The following is a 17,180-nucleotide window of genomic DNA, read 5'->3' as shown; positions in this document are numbered from 1 at the left end:
TCTGAATCAAATCAGGGATTTAAAACTGCGACTCAAATTCAGATCAACGTTCCTTTCTTTCCAGTGCTTGCTGCCTTACCCTCTCTGAGTGCTTCCCATGGGCTTAACCCTCCTGCCTTAAACCTCCCCCTGGCGGCCACACCCCAGGGGGCTTCCGAGTGCTGGGAATGGGTCTAGAGTTCCTATCCCCACTGTAGAATGACAGTGACAATAGTTAAGCTTTATGTTCATTCCTTCCACAAGTGTTTATTGAGCACCTACTAAATGCCAGGCATTGTTCTAGGAACTGGAGGTCAGCAGAGTAAAGTATAAGACAGTCAAGTCCCTGCTCTCGTGGAACTTACATTCTGAAAGGGGAGAAACAATAAACAAATATTTAGTGCACTGTCCGGTAGCAAAAGTGCATTCAAAAAACCACATCAGGCCAGGGGAGTGTGGACAATGGGAGATGCTCCTTCAGATGGGGGGATCAGGGAAGACTTCTCGGTAGAGCAGCCACCTGACCAAAGGGAGGGAGTGAGCCATGGGAACAACAGCAGCAAGGAGTCCAGGAATAGAGGGAATTTTAAAGACGTGGACCCGCCTATATAACCAGCACGTAGATCGAGAGACGGAAACGAAGCGTGGATCCTGCCCTCCTGATGGCAACCTGTGCCCTGACTTTTGAGCAAAGCCCAGCCAGGATGTAGGGTGAGCTGGGCACGTTTGAGGAATGTCAAAGAGGCCCCATTTTTTTGTATGTCATACTGTGATGAACACTTTTTTAAAAAACTGTGATACAATATACATGACATAAACTTGACCACTTTAACCATTTTTAAGTATATGGTAGCGGCATTAAGCACACTGTCACTGTTGGGCAACCGTTAGCACTACTCCTCTCCAGCACGTTTTCATCTTCCCAAATGGAAACTCTGTACCCATTAAACAACAACTTCCCATTCCTTTCTCCCTCCAGCCCCTGGTAGCCACCATTCGACTTTCTCTGTGATGAGCATTTTAAATGCATCATCTCATTTAATCCTCAAAACAACTGGAGGCCATAGGTTTTGCTGTCATGCCCATTCTCCAGATGGGGACACTTGGAGGAAACTGTCCAAGGTCACACAGCTTCCAAGCAGAGGAGGCAGACCTCAGACCGCACTTTCCCTGGCTCAGCTCCCGCTCTTAACCGCCTACCTGGTGAGGGTGAAGGATGCCGTTCTGCTGTCCCTCTGATGGCCTGGAGATGGGTCGGGAGGGTTTGGTGAGGATTACAGGCCATGTGAGATGCTTTTCTTGCTGGGGCAGGAGGGGGTTTTGGTCCTGCCTGTCTGGAAGGAAGGGGCTGCTGCCAAGAGCTACGGGTTGGGGGCTGGGGGGAAGGTAGGTGATCGACATCTGTCTACCTCGCTCCTTTCCCACCTCGGTCTTCGGAGCTGCCTTTCAGGGGATGCTCAGCTGCCCTGAGTGGATGAGCACGAGCGTCTTAGGTGCTTGGCATCCAGCCTGCCAAGCAGCACTGTCCCCATCTGTTATTACTAGGACATAACACAGCATTAGGTGCTGCAAAAGGAATCACCCCGGAAGATCAAATGACACAGATACAACTCTGCAGCTGGCATCAGAAGGAAAAGACAAAACAAAGTGAAAGGATATCACAAAGGGACAGGCTCGCTTCCAGGACCAGAAGTGTATTTTTGAGGATGGGGTGCACACAGAGTTGGGATAGAGTGGCTCTAGCTGTGGTAGCTGTTGCTGGGGCCACGGCAACCTGCTGTGTTCTGATACCCAGGTCACTGGAAGAGCTGGTAGTTTCCTGGTTTGAGTGGTCTGGGCTTTGATGCCAGGGAGTCCTGAGTTCCATTCCTGCTCTACCACTTACAAGCTGAAAGAGCTTGGGGAAGTCGCCTTACCCCTCCGAGTCTATTTCCTTCCTTGCAAACGTAATCATACCATCTATTCAGGGTTGGTGGGAAGATCGATGAGATAAAGTATGTAGGATGCCTAATCAGTGTCTGGTACATAGTTGGTGCTCAATAAACGTTCACTCCTTGCCTGGGTGGAGCACGAGCTTGCACCCACCGGCCAGGAGCCAAGCCTCACCACGGTCAGCCCTGCTGCCCACCTGCTGGCTTCTCCTTGCCACCCGCTGAGTTCAGTCTTTGATTTGGGAACTCCTGCTACACCATTTGATGTTCAGATTAAGTGGGGAGAGGCCGTATTTAGGAGTATTGGAATTGTGGGGAGCAGCCTGGCAACCCTCCCTCTTATCTTTTGTTGGGGGGACCTCCCTTGCATGCAGAGATATTGGAAGGCAGGATACTGCCTGTGCCTCGCCTCCTACGGCGCAAGCCGAGGTCCTACCCAGGACTTTGAATCCGGAATGAAGGTAAAGCTGAAGGGCGGGTCACAATCATTTCAGGGCAGTGGCACCCAGCCCTTGGAGCCCCTGTGGTGCCTGCCCATGTCCTAATCCAGGTCTTCAGTCTCCCGCTGATTCTGTGAACACCCCAGGTGCTTTCAACAAGATCCCTTTCCACGTGGGACAAGCAACCAATTTCTATTGCTTGCAAGTAAGAACACTGAGTACTCACAAGTTCTTTTCAGGTCAATCTGGGGGGACTTCACGGGGCATTGGGATGGCAGGAGTTACTAGAATGATGGGACACAGGTGACTAGGAAAGGCACTGGCTCAACCTTAGTGCCACCCTGTCCTCCCTACAGCTGGGTAGTGGGTGGTTCATTGGGGCATTTGCACTGTCAGCTCCAGGCAGCAGCTGAGATTTTTCTTCCGTTTGGTTGTTTTTGTTTGTGTTGGTAAGTCTTTTCCACTTACAACCCCCCGCCAAGGTTAAGGCTTTTTTTTATATCTCTCCCACAGAGTCACAGGTGTCTAAACCACCCAAGACAAAAATAGCACTCCATTCTTCTCACGGTATCCCCAAGACATGGAGACCTACTGTTCCCAGTCACCCATTCTGATGTTTGCTGCCTTGCCGTCAGCCCATTTTCCTTACACGGATTGTAACTTCTCCATGAAAGCCCTTTGGGGGGTAATAAAATCATTGCTCAACCTTCTCGTCCCTGAGTGCCAATGGTGGGTAACCTCAGCTCCCACAGGGCCAGGCCCTTAAACGAACGCGAAGCGTGAGGGTATGTGCATACAGTGTATGTTGCACCCAGCAGGAAAGGGGGTAGGCCGGAAAAACAGGCCTGGAAATTCAGCCACCCCTCTCTTACTGACGGTTGCACCCAATGGAATATGGGCTGCATTTTGAGAGAGCTTATGCATTTTCCAAAGAAGCTAGACATCTAGAGGTATAAGTAAAATTCCTGATTTTTTAAAATGTTGGCAACTAATTTGAGTTTTTAAAAACTGTAAGCCAAAACAATACCTCTGTGGGCTGGATGTGGCCTAGGGGCTACAAGATTGCAGAGCCTACGTTAAGTGCCTGGGACCTGGTCTGCATCCTTCCGTACTTACGACCAGTACTGACCTGAGACTGGTTACCTGGGCCCCAGGCTTTAGTTGGTCCTGCTCTCGTCCTGTCTCTTCCTCACAGGGCTAGGAGTTCGAGCCAAGGGAGAATGACCATGATCCTTCTAGACCATGCTCCTGGTACTCTGGACACTGGAAATCCCTGCTCAAACGGCCCCCAGCCTGCTTCCAGGGGCTGTGTGGACCCCCATCCTTCCAAGGCAGCTGGCACCGCCGGTCGTGGGCATCTTCAGGCCTGAGGGATGGCTCATTGCAGGGTGGAGGCTGTGTCCCTATGAATGCACTGTGAGTCCCCCTTTGGTATGGGATGGAGTAGGGTTTGAACGGAAAGGGCAGGACTGCCAACCAGGGTCCTGCATTCGTACTCTTGTCCCTGGCCAGGCAGTTGGTAGGGGTGGGCCTGCCTGTCACTGCCCAGCGTGGCTCACTGCTTACCACTGACCCTGGGCCCAGCATTGCGTGCATCGTGGCATTTAACTAACTCAGGGTGCTTACAAGCCGTAGTCCCTTTCACAGAGGAAGAAACCAAGGTGCCGAGGAGTGAAATAAGTTGCCCACAAGCTAGTGAGTGGCAGAGCCAGGATTTGAACCAGACAGCAGGTAGCACAGCAGACTTGCTCCCAGTCCAGCCACCCTGTGGAGACGCCTGGCGCTCCCCACCCCCACTGGACGGCCAGACCCTCCGCGTCCCCCTCCCCCCCCCCCCCCCGGCCCGGCCTCCGCGGGGGCGCGGGAACCGCCTGTCGGGTCGCTGAGCCACAGCCTCACAGCTGCCCGGGCCTTCCGCGGCCCCAACCCCCGGCCGGCCCGGGGGCCTGGCGGTGACGGCGGCGCCTGGTAGCGGGGGATTTGGATGCTCGGCCGGCGGCTCCCCCCGCCCGCACCACCTCCGGGGGTTTGGCCGCCGCGACTTATCTCGTTGCCTTCCCGGCATGCCCCGCTCGCAGACGGCCGCCAGTCCCGCGCCCGGACTTTGCCATCGCGGGGGGCCCGGCCGTGGGAGCGCCCCCGCCTGCGTCCCGGAGCCGCAGCCTCAGGTGGGTGAGCCCGGCGCGCCGCGGAGCTGGGGACCGGGGCTCCCCGCGGGCCGCCCCCCGCCAGCCCCTTTGGAGCCGGGTGCGCGGGGCGGGCGGGGGTGCGGGGAGGAGGGGGAGGGGAGCCCGGCGCCCGCGAGGGGGAAAGGCGGAGCTGCGCGCCCCGGAGCCATCGAGCCCCGCGTGGCGCGAGCCGGGGTGCGTGGGGGTCCCTCCCTAGGTCCTGGGTATGGCGTGGGTGTTCTGGGTGGCCGCGCAGGGGAAAGGAGGGGGGTCTTGGGTCTGTTTTATCCTTGCGGATTTAGAACCCGCTAGAGGGAAACAGAAAAACTCATCCTGAAACTCACAGAGGAGAATACACAAAGAAAAAAGAAAACACACGAAGAAACACTCGTACAGACCGATCACGGAGGGAGACAGCAACAACTCACAGAAAAGCTCCTACACACTCAGGGAAACACACCCGAAACGCACAGGAAGACAGGAAACAAAGCGGGTGGTCTTGGAGACCTGGGGCAGGGGGAGGGGGAGGGGAAGGGAAACACCGAGAAAGCAAGAGAGGAGGGGAGGGGGAAAAGAGAAGGAGGGGTGGAGAGGAAAGCTGAGACAGGGAAAAATGAAGAGAGTGAGAAGTGAGAGGAGGAAAGACAAAGGGCTAAAGGAGGTAGTCCTTTAGGAGGGATAGTATAGAGAAACACATCTAGAGAAATGACGCAGGATCCCTCGCCCCCCCCACCCCCGCCCCCCCGCCAAACACAGAGATGCAGAGATGAAAAAGGTAGATCCCAGCCTTCTCACCCTGGGCAAGTGAACATCACGTGGGAGAGCAACTCTGTGAGTCCTCTGAGAAGGCTTCCTTGGCACTTTGTGCCAGTGAAGTCCCCCCTGGAAAACTCCTACTCATCCTTCAAAACCCAGCTCAAGCATCACCTACCCTAGGAGGAAAGCTTTCCTAGACAGTGGCATGTAAGCACTGGCACTCTGTTTTCTGTGTACTTCTGCATGTGACACAGGCACACGGAGTTGAAATGGTTTGTCTGCCTGTCTGCCTCTCCCCCCAGCTCCACAGGTTTTGGGGCCCATGTCTTACTTATCTCCAATCTCCAGAATCCAGTCCAGTGCTTGGTGCATAGTAAATGAACAATAAATACTTATTGAATGATGATCAGGAGCATTTGGACCCTCCAAGACATAGAACATAGCATTAAATCCAAACAGAGAAGATGTACTGTCCTGGAGTCAGAATGCTAGGTCAAAGCACCCTTTTTTGCAGGTGGAAAAATAAAAGCCCAGAGAGGGGAGAAGACTTGCTCAAAAGGACACAAGTAGGAGACCTGCAATGAAATACCATTGTGAATACATGCTTCCCTGAGATGCCATTGTTCCTCTAGCTTATGAGTTTAAGATAGGTGTGAAAGAAAGACCTAAATGAAAGCAGGCAGTGAATAGGCAACAAACACTTTAATACCAGTTGTAAGTTTCCAACGCTGAAACTCACAATGGAAACTTTCCCCAGAATTTTTAGAATCCTCTTTCCTCCTTAGAAAGGACAAGGGAGCTGAACGTCCATCTCAGTTTGAGTGGATGGCTTTCTGCTTCCTGACTACGTAAACTTGGACAAATTACATAACCTCCCTGGACCTCAGTTTTCTCAACTGTAAAATGGGGATACTGATACCCACCTCATAGGATCGTTAGAAGAGTGAACACATACCAAGTGCCTGGTACAGAGTAGACCCTCAGGAACTACAGTCCCACCCTTCTTCTTAGGTGGGTGTTCTTTCACGTGCCTGGGGCAGATGTGAAGACAACAGTGCTAGTGGCAATGTTTCCTTTTGTTCCAGGTTGAAAAGGCCATCCCCGTTTAATTGGGGAGCAAACGCTTTTAGTAAAGGAAAAGATCAAGTTTGGGGCATGGGTCTTGATTCTGTTCAGGCCCTCAGGTCTCTCCAGGTGACTTCGGGGAACCTAGCTGCCCTCCCCGTCAACCCGCCAACGGGGAGGACCCCACCACCACACTACTTAGCGTTGCTTCTTTACCAGGCTGCTCTGCCCTTGTGTCTTTCCAGCTTCAGCCCATGCGGGGGATTGACCGGGACTGAGGCAGCCACCTGGAAGCATGGAGACCGTGGTGATTGTTGCCATAGGTGTGCTGGCCACCATCTTTCTGGCCTCATTTGCAGCCTTGGTGGTGGTTTGCAGGCAGCGCTACTGCAGGCCTCGAGATCTCCTGCAGCGCTATGATTCCAAGTGAGTGGCCCAGGGAGGGGAAGGAGGAGAGAGGGGCTGTGCCCTGGGGCTCTGACAAAAGAAAAAGAAGTTTGGTGCTGGGCAACTGTCGTTCAGCTTTTTACCTCTAAGATGGTACCCAAAGGCTGTCCTTCCCTATAGAGACCTCAGAGCTTAATAATGGTCCTCCAGCTCCCCCAGCATCCTGAGCCACCTCGGACTCTGTCTCTGAACATGTTCACCTAGCACAAATCTCTCCCAAACTGGCCACCTCACTTAGCATTTGGACAGGCCAAATCCCTTTCCAGCCAAACTCATAGGAACAGAAATCCAATGCCCACATTCCAGCCACACATCTAAGCAACAGACACTTGGGGCTGCGAAAGCCCAGCATAGGATCGCCTCTCTCTCTGCTCGGATTTCTTCATGTGAAACGTACTTTTAAGCAAGATGCCGTTTTCAGTTTAGGGATATTTTAACTGATAGATCCCGAGGGACCCTGGCCACTAAACCCTTAGTTTCTCTTACCCCTCTGTCTGAATCCCATCAGCATCTCTGTTGAATGGTTAATAATTAGTCAATGCCCATTTGTATGACCCAGGAAAGCTCTGCTGTGGCGTCTCACGTTTTCAAGAACCCTGTTGTAAAGTAGGAGGTATTTTTACTTCGCCCGCTTCTCTAGTATAACTAGGAGGGGATGGGGCCATGCCGGTGGGCCAAGGTCGCTCCCAGGAATTGATTCTGCAGAACAGGTCAGTTTGAGTAATAGGAACTTTAGCTTCTCCATTAAAGGTAGGTGTGAAGGGCGAATAAGTTACAAACGGATATGATTTTGTCCCCCAGGAGCAACCCTGTCCAGTACATCTCTGTAATTCTTGTGGTCGTAGCCCTGCCTTTCTCTTAGTGGAGCCTCTTGTTCTGTCTCACTTTTCTTGTGTTTTCGTGCCCCTACTTCCTTGACTCACTGTCTAGCCATGTGCCCTGCTCACAGTGCAGTCCCAGTAGCCTCAGGTTGGGCTCCAGGGCAAGTCCCTGCTTTAACTTACTCCCTCCCTTTATCCTTTCGGGCGGATATGTGGGCCTCGATGAGGAGACAGTCAGCAGCGGTCGTCCATCTTGAAACCACTTAGCTGGGCTTTCCTTCCAGGCCCATTGTGGACCTCATCGGCGCCATGGAGACCCAGTCTGAGCCCTCAGAGCTGGAACTGGACGATGTCGTTATCACCAACCCCCACATCGAGGCCATTCTGGAGAACGAAGACTGGATTGAAGATGCCTCGTAAGGCCTTGGGGACCATTTGCTTTCCTGCAGCCGCCTGGGGATGACGACCCAGGCTCCTGGGTGCCCTCGCGTGGCCTCCTTTTCCAGAGCCCTCGACTGAGCGCCCAGGAGCGCTGTCACTGCACCGAGGAGCACTGTGTCATGTGCCGCTCTTTCCCCTGCCTTCACTGTGGAGGGAACTTAGAATATGACACCACGGTGTTTGTCCTTGCTCTCCCCATTTCATAGACCTGAACACTGAGGCCCACAGATGTGAGGCAGAGTTATTCTAAAGTCACCCTGATGTGCTTGAGTTATCCTTGGGGCGCCTGTGAATTTGACCCTCAGGCTCCAGGGATGCTGCCTTTGTCTCCGGTGTCTCCCTCGGAGATCCCTCCACCCACCAGGAGGTGCTGTAGCTTGAGAAGAGTGTGCCGCTCCCTTTCCTGTCACTCAGCCGTTCATTCACTGGGCAAATGTTTACAGGTGTGATGTGCGGGCTCTGGGCCAGGCACTGCAGCTGTGGAACTGTGGTGGAGGCAGAATTCTACTAAAATACAGTATTTCAGAAATGATGGAGGTGGGGGGTCTCTGTGCGCAGTGCAGCGGACACGCGGAGGAGGCGGCATCTAGAGCTGCCTGGCCGGAGGTGGGGCTGGATTTCGTGAAGGCTTTCCCAGAGTGGGTGCCTTTTGTCCTGGGTCCTTTTCTGGCCGCACCATGCGGCGTGCAGAACTTCCCCCACCAGGGATTGAACTCGTGCCCCCTGCAGTGGAAGTGCGGAGTCTTAACCACCGGACCGCCCAGGCTGAGGATACCGGGAAGGCTTCCCTGGGTGGAGGAAACAGTCTCAGAAGCTCAGAGCTCTAAAACAGCATGGTTGGGTGCGGGAGAGGAAAGGGAAAGACGGGACAGAAGGTGCCTCCCGGTTTAGCTCCTGGGCTTGTTCGTTTAATCGCTGGGGCACCCCTGTTCTCAGGTGGTGTCCAGCTGTGCCCACTGGTCAGAACTGGATGAAGCACGGAGGTGGTGGCTGGAGGGAGGTGGGCCTGTACTGACAAATGCTTCTTGTCTCCCCAGGGGTCTCATGTCCCACTGCATTGCCATCTTGAAGGTAATACTCTGCGGTTTCCCCAGGAGGATAAGGGGTGCTCACCAAAGCATCTGTGTCCACAGACTGTCCGAGGGGAAGGAACTTTGGGAAGAGCGCTGACCTGTGCAGGAGGCCCTTTTGTAACATGCCTGACAGTTGGAGGTTCTACTGTTCACTTCTGCTGCCCCTGGATGGTCTGTTCTGCTTTAGAATTCTCAAGGCCCTTTCCACCTGGTCCTCATACAGGCAGTCACTGACCACATTTTCACTGGCCGTGGAGAAAGCTGTGTGCAGAATAGAGACTGTGTTTAGGGGAAGGCGGGGCTTCTCAGCTTCTCCGGGGCACTTTCTTTCATGAACAGAGAGCTCAGCCCTCCACAGCAAGTTGAGTTCTGTACTGGGGCTTCTGCAGTTACTAGAAAGTTCACCAGCCCTCTTTGACTGTGACAGTAGTCAGCTAAATGGGACAATCAGTGTTAAAAAAAAGCCAAACCGTGAGTACTTCAACTTGAAGGCAGACTTTTTCTTCTAATGCCTGCAGCCTCCAGGACAGGGTGGAGAGTTGCATCCAATTTGCATTTGGGGAAATTTTTATAGTTTGGGGTGATTTTTATAGTTTTGGCATTTGGTTTTCAATTCTTGCCTGACGCTCTCCTACTTAATAGGATAATAATAATATTGAAATGTTTGGCCAATGGCAAATATCGTTCATTTCAGTAACCTGGCGAACCACACATTTCTCTTTCTGTCTAGCAATTATTCAGGATTTCAAAAAAGACAGCTTTAAGTGTCATTCAGTACAAAATATTAAAAAGTCTTTCATCCCACCTCTCCTTCAGCTGTTCTCTTGGGGGACAAAGAAGAGCCTGGTGGGACACTGTTGTCCCAGAGTCCAGGCTTGTTATTGAATCCCAAGGATCTCTTGGGGGTATAGATGTGGTTACAGATGGAGACACACGGGTCTAATGTCTAGAACAATGACACCATGTTACATCCCCCTTCTCCCAACCAGGATGTGTCCTGGCCCTGGGTTTTGTCCCCTGCCCTTGCCTATTGGAGGAGGGGGAATGAATGACAGCTGAGGTGTGGGTTAAATCAGCCAGAAGGTGTCTTACTGGATTGGACTCAGTGGTCCATCCTGAGCTCCTTAGATCAAAGGAGAGCCTCTCGTCTTCCTCTTGGGATCCCGAGGCCCTTTTGCTGGGCCACGTGCCCTTGAATCCCTGTGATGGGGCCTCGAGGGAAGGGCCTGGGCTCTCTCCTTGGTGGTTGTTGGGCTTCTTTCTGCCTCTCTTTTCCAGCCCCAAGTGTAAGGCAAGTGATGGAACTTCTTTGCCAGGGCCTGAAGCACATCCAGGTTCTGACATCGGGGAGGTGCGAAAGTGGGGAGCAAAACTTTGGGGGCGGCCAGCATGGTTGGTGGACGATGAAAGAGGCCACGTGTCCTAGTCTTGCTGTTTTCCTGCTTTTTCTCCAAGGCCCTTTTATCATCATCTTGACAAACATGGGAAAATGTTACCCTAGAAAAGTGCTGAAATAAGTTCCACTTTTGGAGGACGTGCTGAAAGGGAACAGTTGCCCTTTGTCCGTCCATAGTTCTGAGGGTGCCCATGGCGATCTTTATCGCTTTGGAAGACGAAGCCAGGAGGTGAAGGAATCGAGAGAGAAAATAGGTTTTTGCCCTTAAGTGAGGAGGTGAAATTAGAGCACATGATTTTTCTTAGACAGATTATTTCAGCTCAGACTTCTCTAAGCCGAAACCCTGACCCTGATCTGAGGTTCCCACCCCTCCCTCCTCACCCGGCCGTGTCCTGGGGTTTGCCTCTTCCATCCCATTTCCTCTCATCTCTGTGTACTTTTCACTTCAATCTGTCCGTTAGGTTAGGGGGCTCAGCTGTGAGATGGGGGGCGTGTTTGGCTTTGTGGGGTTGGCAGAAGCCCTCGGGGGGGGGGGGGGAGCTGGGTCCCTCCTGATCACCTCTCTCCTCCCTGCTGTGGTAGATTTGTCACACTCTCACGGAAAAACTTGTTGCCATGACAATGGGCTCGGGGGCCAAGATGAAGACCTCAGCCAGTGTCAGTGACATCATCGTGGTGGCCAAGCGGATCAGCCCCAGGTGAGGTCCCCATACTCCTCGGGGGAGGGGGAGGGGAGGGGCCAGCAGCTGGGATGGGGGAAAGACCAGGCTCTCCTGAGACACTCCAGGGGCAACTTGAGTGGTTTGTGTCCTACACATTCCCAGGGCACCCAGGAGGGTGTAGACGCTGGGAGGCTTTCCGGCTAAGGTGGTGTCAAACGGCTCCCCTCCCCTCCAGAGTGCCCCCTCCTGTAGGCTTTTTGGGAAATGCCAGCATATGACTAGTGCTGACTGGCTCCTTCTTCCTCGGTCCCATGCCAGCCAGGGCTGCTTTCCTTCCTTTTGCCACACCTTCTTCCTGGGCTCCGGACCAGCAAGCACATTTCCCACTGGTGCCCACACCCCTGTGTGCAGTGACCTCCTGGCTGGCGTCTGTACTGTAGACCAGCTCCTCGTCTCTGTGCTGTCACCCCCGGCCCCATCCAGGGCCCAGCCAGCAGCCTCCAGGACCGGGTGGGAGGTGAAGAGATCATTCAGATCTCCCAAATTCCAGGCTGTCTGCAGAATACCGTGTGGGAGGCAAGCAGCAGGATTGTAGTCAACAGCTCCACCCCCTCATTTGGGCTCGATCTTGTGAAGAAAATAAAGCCCTTCTCTTAGAGGGAAGGGTGGTACTAAGTTGGTGCTGCCATCTGGTGGCTGGCACGTGGATGTGCCTGAGTTGGGAGTTTTTCCGAGTTGAGGATGTTTTCTTTATCAGTCTCGGAAGTTCCAGGGGTCCTCGCTTTCCACGTTGCCGTGGCCTCGGGTAGATCACGAGGAACCAGCCCTTGGAGGGAACATGAAAGAGTTGGTACACTTGAACTCTGCCCAGGGAGTTCAGTGAGTTGAGAGCGTGGGAGGGAGATAATCCTGAGGAGTTCCTGGCTTTCTCTGGAGCTGCCCCGGGTGGGTGTGGCTACTTGAGTGGCGTCAGCCTAGGTCGGCCCTTGGCCTGAAGACCCTCCGACCCAGGCTCTGGGCAGGCAGGCACCAGACCTTCCTCTGGCCTCCCGTGATTGGTAGAGGCTGCACTGCTCATATCTGCTGGACCTTCCTCATGCTTCTTGTTACTTCTGAGAGCCATCCCAGGGGCCAGACGAATTCACGTGACCCCAGGTTACAAGGCAGCATCGCCAGGAGGGCTCGGAGGAGCAAAGAGATTGAGATTTCTGCGTCCCAGTGAAGTCCTGGGTGGTCAGGATTAGCAGTGGTGCTAGAGCCAGGGTGTGGCATCGCTCAGAGGGCAGACCTCACCTGGTGCTCACTGGCCCGTCCTACAGAGCACCTTGGATTGCCTCCAGAATGATCTCTGCCATAAATCAATCAGGGGCCTCGCTTTCTCTTTTTGCCCTCACACTTTCTCCTTCTGGCGGTTTTTTGTCTCCACTGTTTTTCTTGCTCCATTTATTCCATATAGTGTGTTGACAGCATGTTAGTTTCAAGAAGAGTGGCTTCAGCTGCAGGGCAGAGAAAGGGGCCGGCTAAGATGGGCACTGAGTGACCACACCTCTGTACTTCCGCACCAGCCCCTCAGTCCCAAGACAGGGACTTTCAAGGGCATCTGTTTTCAAGTGCCTTTGGGAATCAAACAATACATCGTTATTTTTTGCTTCTTGACTATCAGGTGGTCCAAGAGCAAGGATTTGGATGAAAACCTTGAACCATGTAAATGAGAATGAGTAGTAGCTCCTTCTAGAATTTGATTAAAAGAAAATTAACCATGAACTGTACCATGTGCTAAAAGAAATCCAATGGAGTAGTTTGAACCCAAATTAAACTTGGAGGGTTTTTTTAGTGTTCTATATAACTACCTTTAACCATTTTTAAAAAATTAAATGTAAAAGTAATAAACACTTGTAAAAGTTAAAACACTGCAGAAATAGAGTATCTGAAAAGTGAAGGACCCCCTAATTCCACCCCATCCTAATTCCTGGAGGCAATCACTGTTGACTGGTGAGTATTCCTCCAGACTGCCCCTGCCCACTGCATTTCACAGCTTTTGTTTATTCATTTTTCTGCAAATGAGGTCAATTAGACTTTACATATTGTTTGGCAATATGCTATTTTAATGTAGTAGTGTATCTTTTTTTAAAAAAATAAATTTATTTATTTATTTTTGACTGCATTGGGTCTTCGTTGCTGTGCGCGGGATTTCTCTAGTTGCGGCGAGCCAGGGTTACTCTTCGTTGTGGTGCGAAGGCTTCTCATTGCAGTGGCTTCTCTTGTTGCGGAGCATGGACTCTAGGTGTGCGGGCTTCAGTAGCTGTGGCACGCGGGCTCAGTAGTTGTGGCACATGGGCTTAGTTGCTCTGCGACACGTGGGATCTTCCCGGACCAGGGCTCGAACCCGTGTCCCCTGCATTGGCAGGCGGATTCTTAACCACTGTGCCACCAGGGAAGTCCAAATGTAGTCGTATATCTTGAACATCATTCCAGATGTGCGAACTTGTACTTTTTAGACCATTGGAGCTTAAACAAAACCAGAAGAAATATTCTCTAAACTGAATCTTAAGTCTTTCTGTTTAAGTCCCTGTCTGAGAATGCAGTTAAAGTCCCTAAAGACTGGGTCTGGAATATCAAAAGAGAACCATAGGGATAAGGAAAGAAAGGAAGGAGAAAAGGCCATAAGAGAAGCGAAATACTGAAAACCTTTTGCCTCCCCCCAGAGTGGACGATGTTGTGAAGTCAATGTACCCTCCATTGGACCCGAAGCTCCTGGATGCCCGGTGAGAGGGGTGGAGTGGGCGAGTGTCTTTTCATGCTGGGGGCTCCCGGTGTTATCAGATCTGTGAGGTCGGCTCTTCAGGTTGTGGAGGAGAGAGCTGTGTTGGTGGGTTCCCGAGGCTGCCTGGGCTTTGGGTAATGGTCAGCCAACCAGCGAACAAAGCCTGGCTGGATGCTGGAGGCCAGGGCTCTTCCTGAAACCCCAGAGGAGGAAGAGCCAGTCTTAGATGTTGAATTTTTGTGATTAAATGTCCACCCAGGCCAAGTCCTATCTGCACCTTCCCTCCCTCCCACTTCCCCCATAGCTCTGTCTGCTCTTTGGGTGCCGGAAGCAGACATGCCTCAGCCGTGAGTGCCGCCCAGTGGGTCGCTGGTATGGGTGGTAGGCAGGAAATGAGAATGCAAGTGACAGGTCAGCTAAAGCTGTGCTCACCTTCCACAGGACGTACCCAGGAACCCCTGTCTCATGATCCTCCCCTAATACGCAGAGTGTACTTAGGCTTTTGAGATTGTTATGTTCCTCTACCAGTTATAAACCCACTTAAAAAAAAAATGTTCCTTTGTCTCTCAGATTTATATGACTGTTTCACAGGCCCACTGTGTAATAATTTTCAGACAGGCTGTGGGTCACGGCAATTCAGTTGGTCTCTCCGCCCCACTCCTATTACTGCCCAGCTGTGTTCATGGGCTAGTCATCTGTAATGCATTCCCAAATGCGCTGTGCACACTCACTATATAGAAGATATTCTGCACTGAATCTTTCAATATTGAAAAAAAAAAGCCTCCTCCTCAATTTAGTTTGCAATTAAATGATTTAGGATGCGGTAAACCAGCCCTGGGCCTCATTGATTCAGAATCATTAAGTGATGCCCAAGGTGGGGTATGAATATCCTGTCTTCATGGGGGCAGCAGCTGGGGATGTGCTTATCCAATTGACTAGATCCAAATTGTCCCACAAAACCCTCTTCTGGGAGATGTTAATGGATGTGTTGCAGAAAGTGGGCTCCCAGTCTTAAATAAGTTAGTGAGACTCAGAGTATTACATTCTCCCCTTAGAGATTTATCACGTGCATCATCTGAGAAGGGCTTCAGTTACCTTTGTTTAACCCAGATGTTCCCAACTTTCTTTGAGCATCGAACCCTCTTTAAATTACATGCTCAGCAACCTCCTAAGGAAGGGACTCCAGCTTGGGGAACACCAGTCTAGACTCTATCCCTTTGGGCTTTGGGGCAAAGTCCCTTAGATCCTTCGGAACCTGATCCTGTTGTTTTTTCTAGGACAACTGCCCTGCTCCTGTCTGTCAGTCACCTGGTGCTGGTGACCAGGAATGCCTGCCACCTGACCGGGGGCCTGGATTGGATTGACCAGTCGTTGTCAGCTGCTGAGGAGCACTTGGAAGTCCTTCGAGAAGCAGCCCTGGCTTCAGAGCCAGATAAAGGTCTCCCAGGCCCTGAAGGCTTCCTGCAGGAGCAGTCGGCCATTTAGTGCCTACCAGCCAGCAGCTGGTCACAGGGCCAGCCTGCTGCCATGGCTGGGTGGCTCAGCTGTGCCTTCTACTTCTTCCTGTAGAGTTAGTTGTTCTCCACGGCTGGGGAGTCCAGCTGTGTGTGTGTAGTAAAGCAGTCGATGCCTCTGTTGTAGTTACAAGTGGTGGCTGGTGAGTGGCAGTCTAATCCCACAGTTAGGGGAGATGACAGTCACCATCTGTACAGCAGAGCTTTGAAAACTGGAGGACTGTAAGCTTTATGTAGCTCACCTAGTGTTTTCAAGAAAATCCAGCCACCATCTAAGAATCAGGAGGTTTCACATTAAATCAGAATGTCTGGTTTCTCTCGAACAATCAGAAGTTGAGGCAACTCTCATCTGCATTTTCCACAGAGGACAATCAATTGGAACTACGTAGGAGTTGCCTCTCTTGACAATACTTGTACTCTCTCACCTGGCCTGTTTCATTTATTTGTATTATCTGCCCAGTCCCTGAGGCATCCGGGTCCCTCCTTCTCTTTACAGGTTTGGGTTTGAAGGTGAGCAACGTAGAGTTGATCATTCCCTTTTTATCATTATGCCTGCAATTTTACCTAGCTACCACTAGGTGGAGAGTAAACGTATACTTAGCTTTCCCTCAATTGTGTGATTGTGTAGTCAAATTCCGATGCACGGTGTGTGGTGGGACGTATTTGTCTGAGGACTGAGGGTGGAAGGAGAGAGGCTAGGAATCCCAAGGATGCCTTGTGTGTATGACTCAAAATAAGATATTCAGAGACCCTCCAGAGTTCAGGCAGAGGTGAAGATAACCACCATGAAGTATTTTTTCCACACTACCAGTGACATCCGTGAAAGATGGGTCCCCTTTCTTTTGGTATCTGCTTGTTTGGCAAGTACTGAAAGATGAGGGGCATTTTTATGACTTGAGACCTTTGGGGGACCCAGAATCACAATTGTATAATCCAGACTGCAGCCAAATTCTGTAATTTCCATCACAAGCATATAGATAGCAACACCTGAAATACTTTTTTTCCTCCCAGGATCTCAGAGCCAACCTCATTCTTGGGAGAGGGCCCTGGCTTGGGGGCTGCCTTGGTTCATATCCTATGCTGTTAAGCATGTTTGGAGCTCCATGTCTGTTCCCATTTCATTTTCTGTGTCCTAATTCAAGTCAGCAAATCCCTCAGCCTGATTCTAGAGAACCAGGAACCCATGTTCCCAAGTCCAAGATTGGGGCCTTGTTTGTCATTGAGATGTGTCATCCATCCAATTTCATTCTCTCCTGAAAAGCAAGATGCTTCTCTCCAGCACAGTGCACACCAATTCCCACTTGGGGAGGTGGAGTCAGGAGAGGGAAGCTGGGGCTCAACTCTCATGGAAAGATAGAGGGATTCCTGAGGACAGGGGAGACACCTTACTGGATTGTCCACTCCCATCAGCCCTGAACACATGCTAGGTAACTTTCCTGTCCTGCTGGTGAGCTGTGAATGGGCAGTGTCCACAGAGTCACTGTGACTTTTCTATCTGTGGCCTCCACCAATAGCTATCCAGAGTCCTCCTGTTTTTGTCTTTTCCCCTCCCTTTCAATACCTGCTTTCATAAGCAGACTGGAAACCACCATGCTAAGGTTTCAGTGGCTGCCATGGTTGTCAGCGTCCCTGCATTTTAACCTGGACCAGAGCCCTAAGCCAGAGAGAGCCCTTAATCTCTCAAATACCATCTACAAGGTGTGGGGTTAGAGGTGGAGAAGTT

General features: G+C 51.8%; 1 protein-coding gene across 1 annotated transcript; it reads left to right on the top strand.

The window, feature by feature from the left end:
- The first annotated feature begins 4,257 nt into the window (after positions 1 to 4,257).
- TMEM98 (transmembrane protein 98) lies at positions 4,258 to 16,069 on the top strand. The gene is made up of 7 exons (XM_027130290.1): positions 4,258 to 4,518; positions 6,585 to 6,765; positions 7,892 to 8,023; positions 9,086 to 9,119; positions 11,100 to 11,215; positions 13,885 to 13,944; positions 15,221 to 16,069. Exons 2-7 carry the CDS (start codon positions 6,635 to 6,637, stop codon positions 15,426 to 15,428), a joined length of 681 nt encoding a protein of 226 aa, XP_026986091.1. The 5' UTR covers positions 4,258 to 4,518; positions 6,585 to 6,634; the 3' UTR covers positions 15,429 to 16,069.
- Positions 16,070 to 17,180: the final 1,111 nt, after the last annotated feature.

The sequence above is a fragment of the Aethalodelphis obliquidens genome, unplaced genomic scaffold (genome assembly GCF_003676395.1).
Source record: "Aethalodelphis obliquidens isolate GAN/ISIS:26980383/991018 unplaced genomic scaffold, ASM367639v1 scaffold38, whole genome shotgun sequence".
Classification (NCBI taxonomy): Eukaryota; Metazoa; Chordata; class Mammalia; order Artiodactyla; family Delphinidae; genus Aethalodelphis; species Aethalodelphis obliquidens.
Note: the sequence above shows the minus strand (reverse complement) of the source record. Positions and strands in the feature narration are given on the sequence as shown.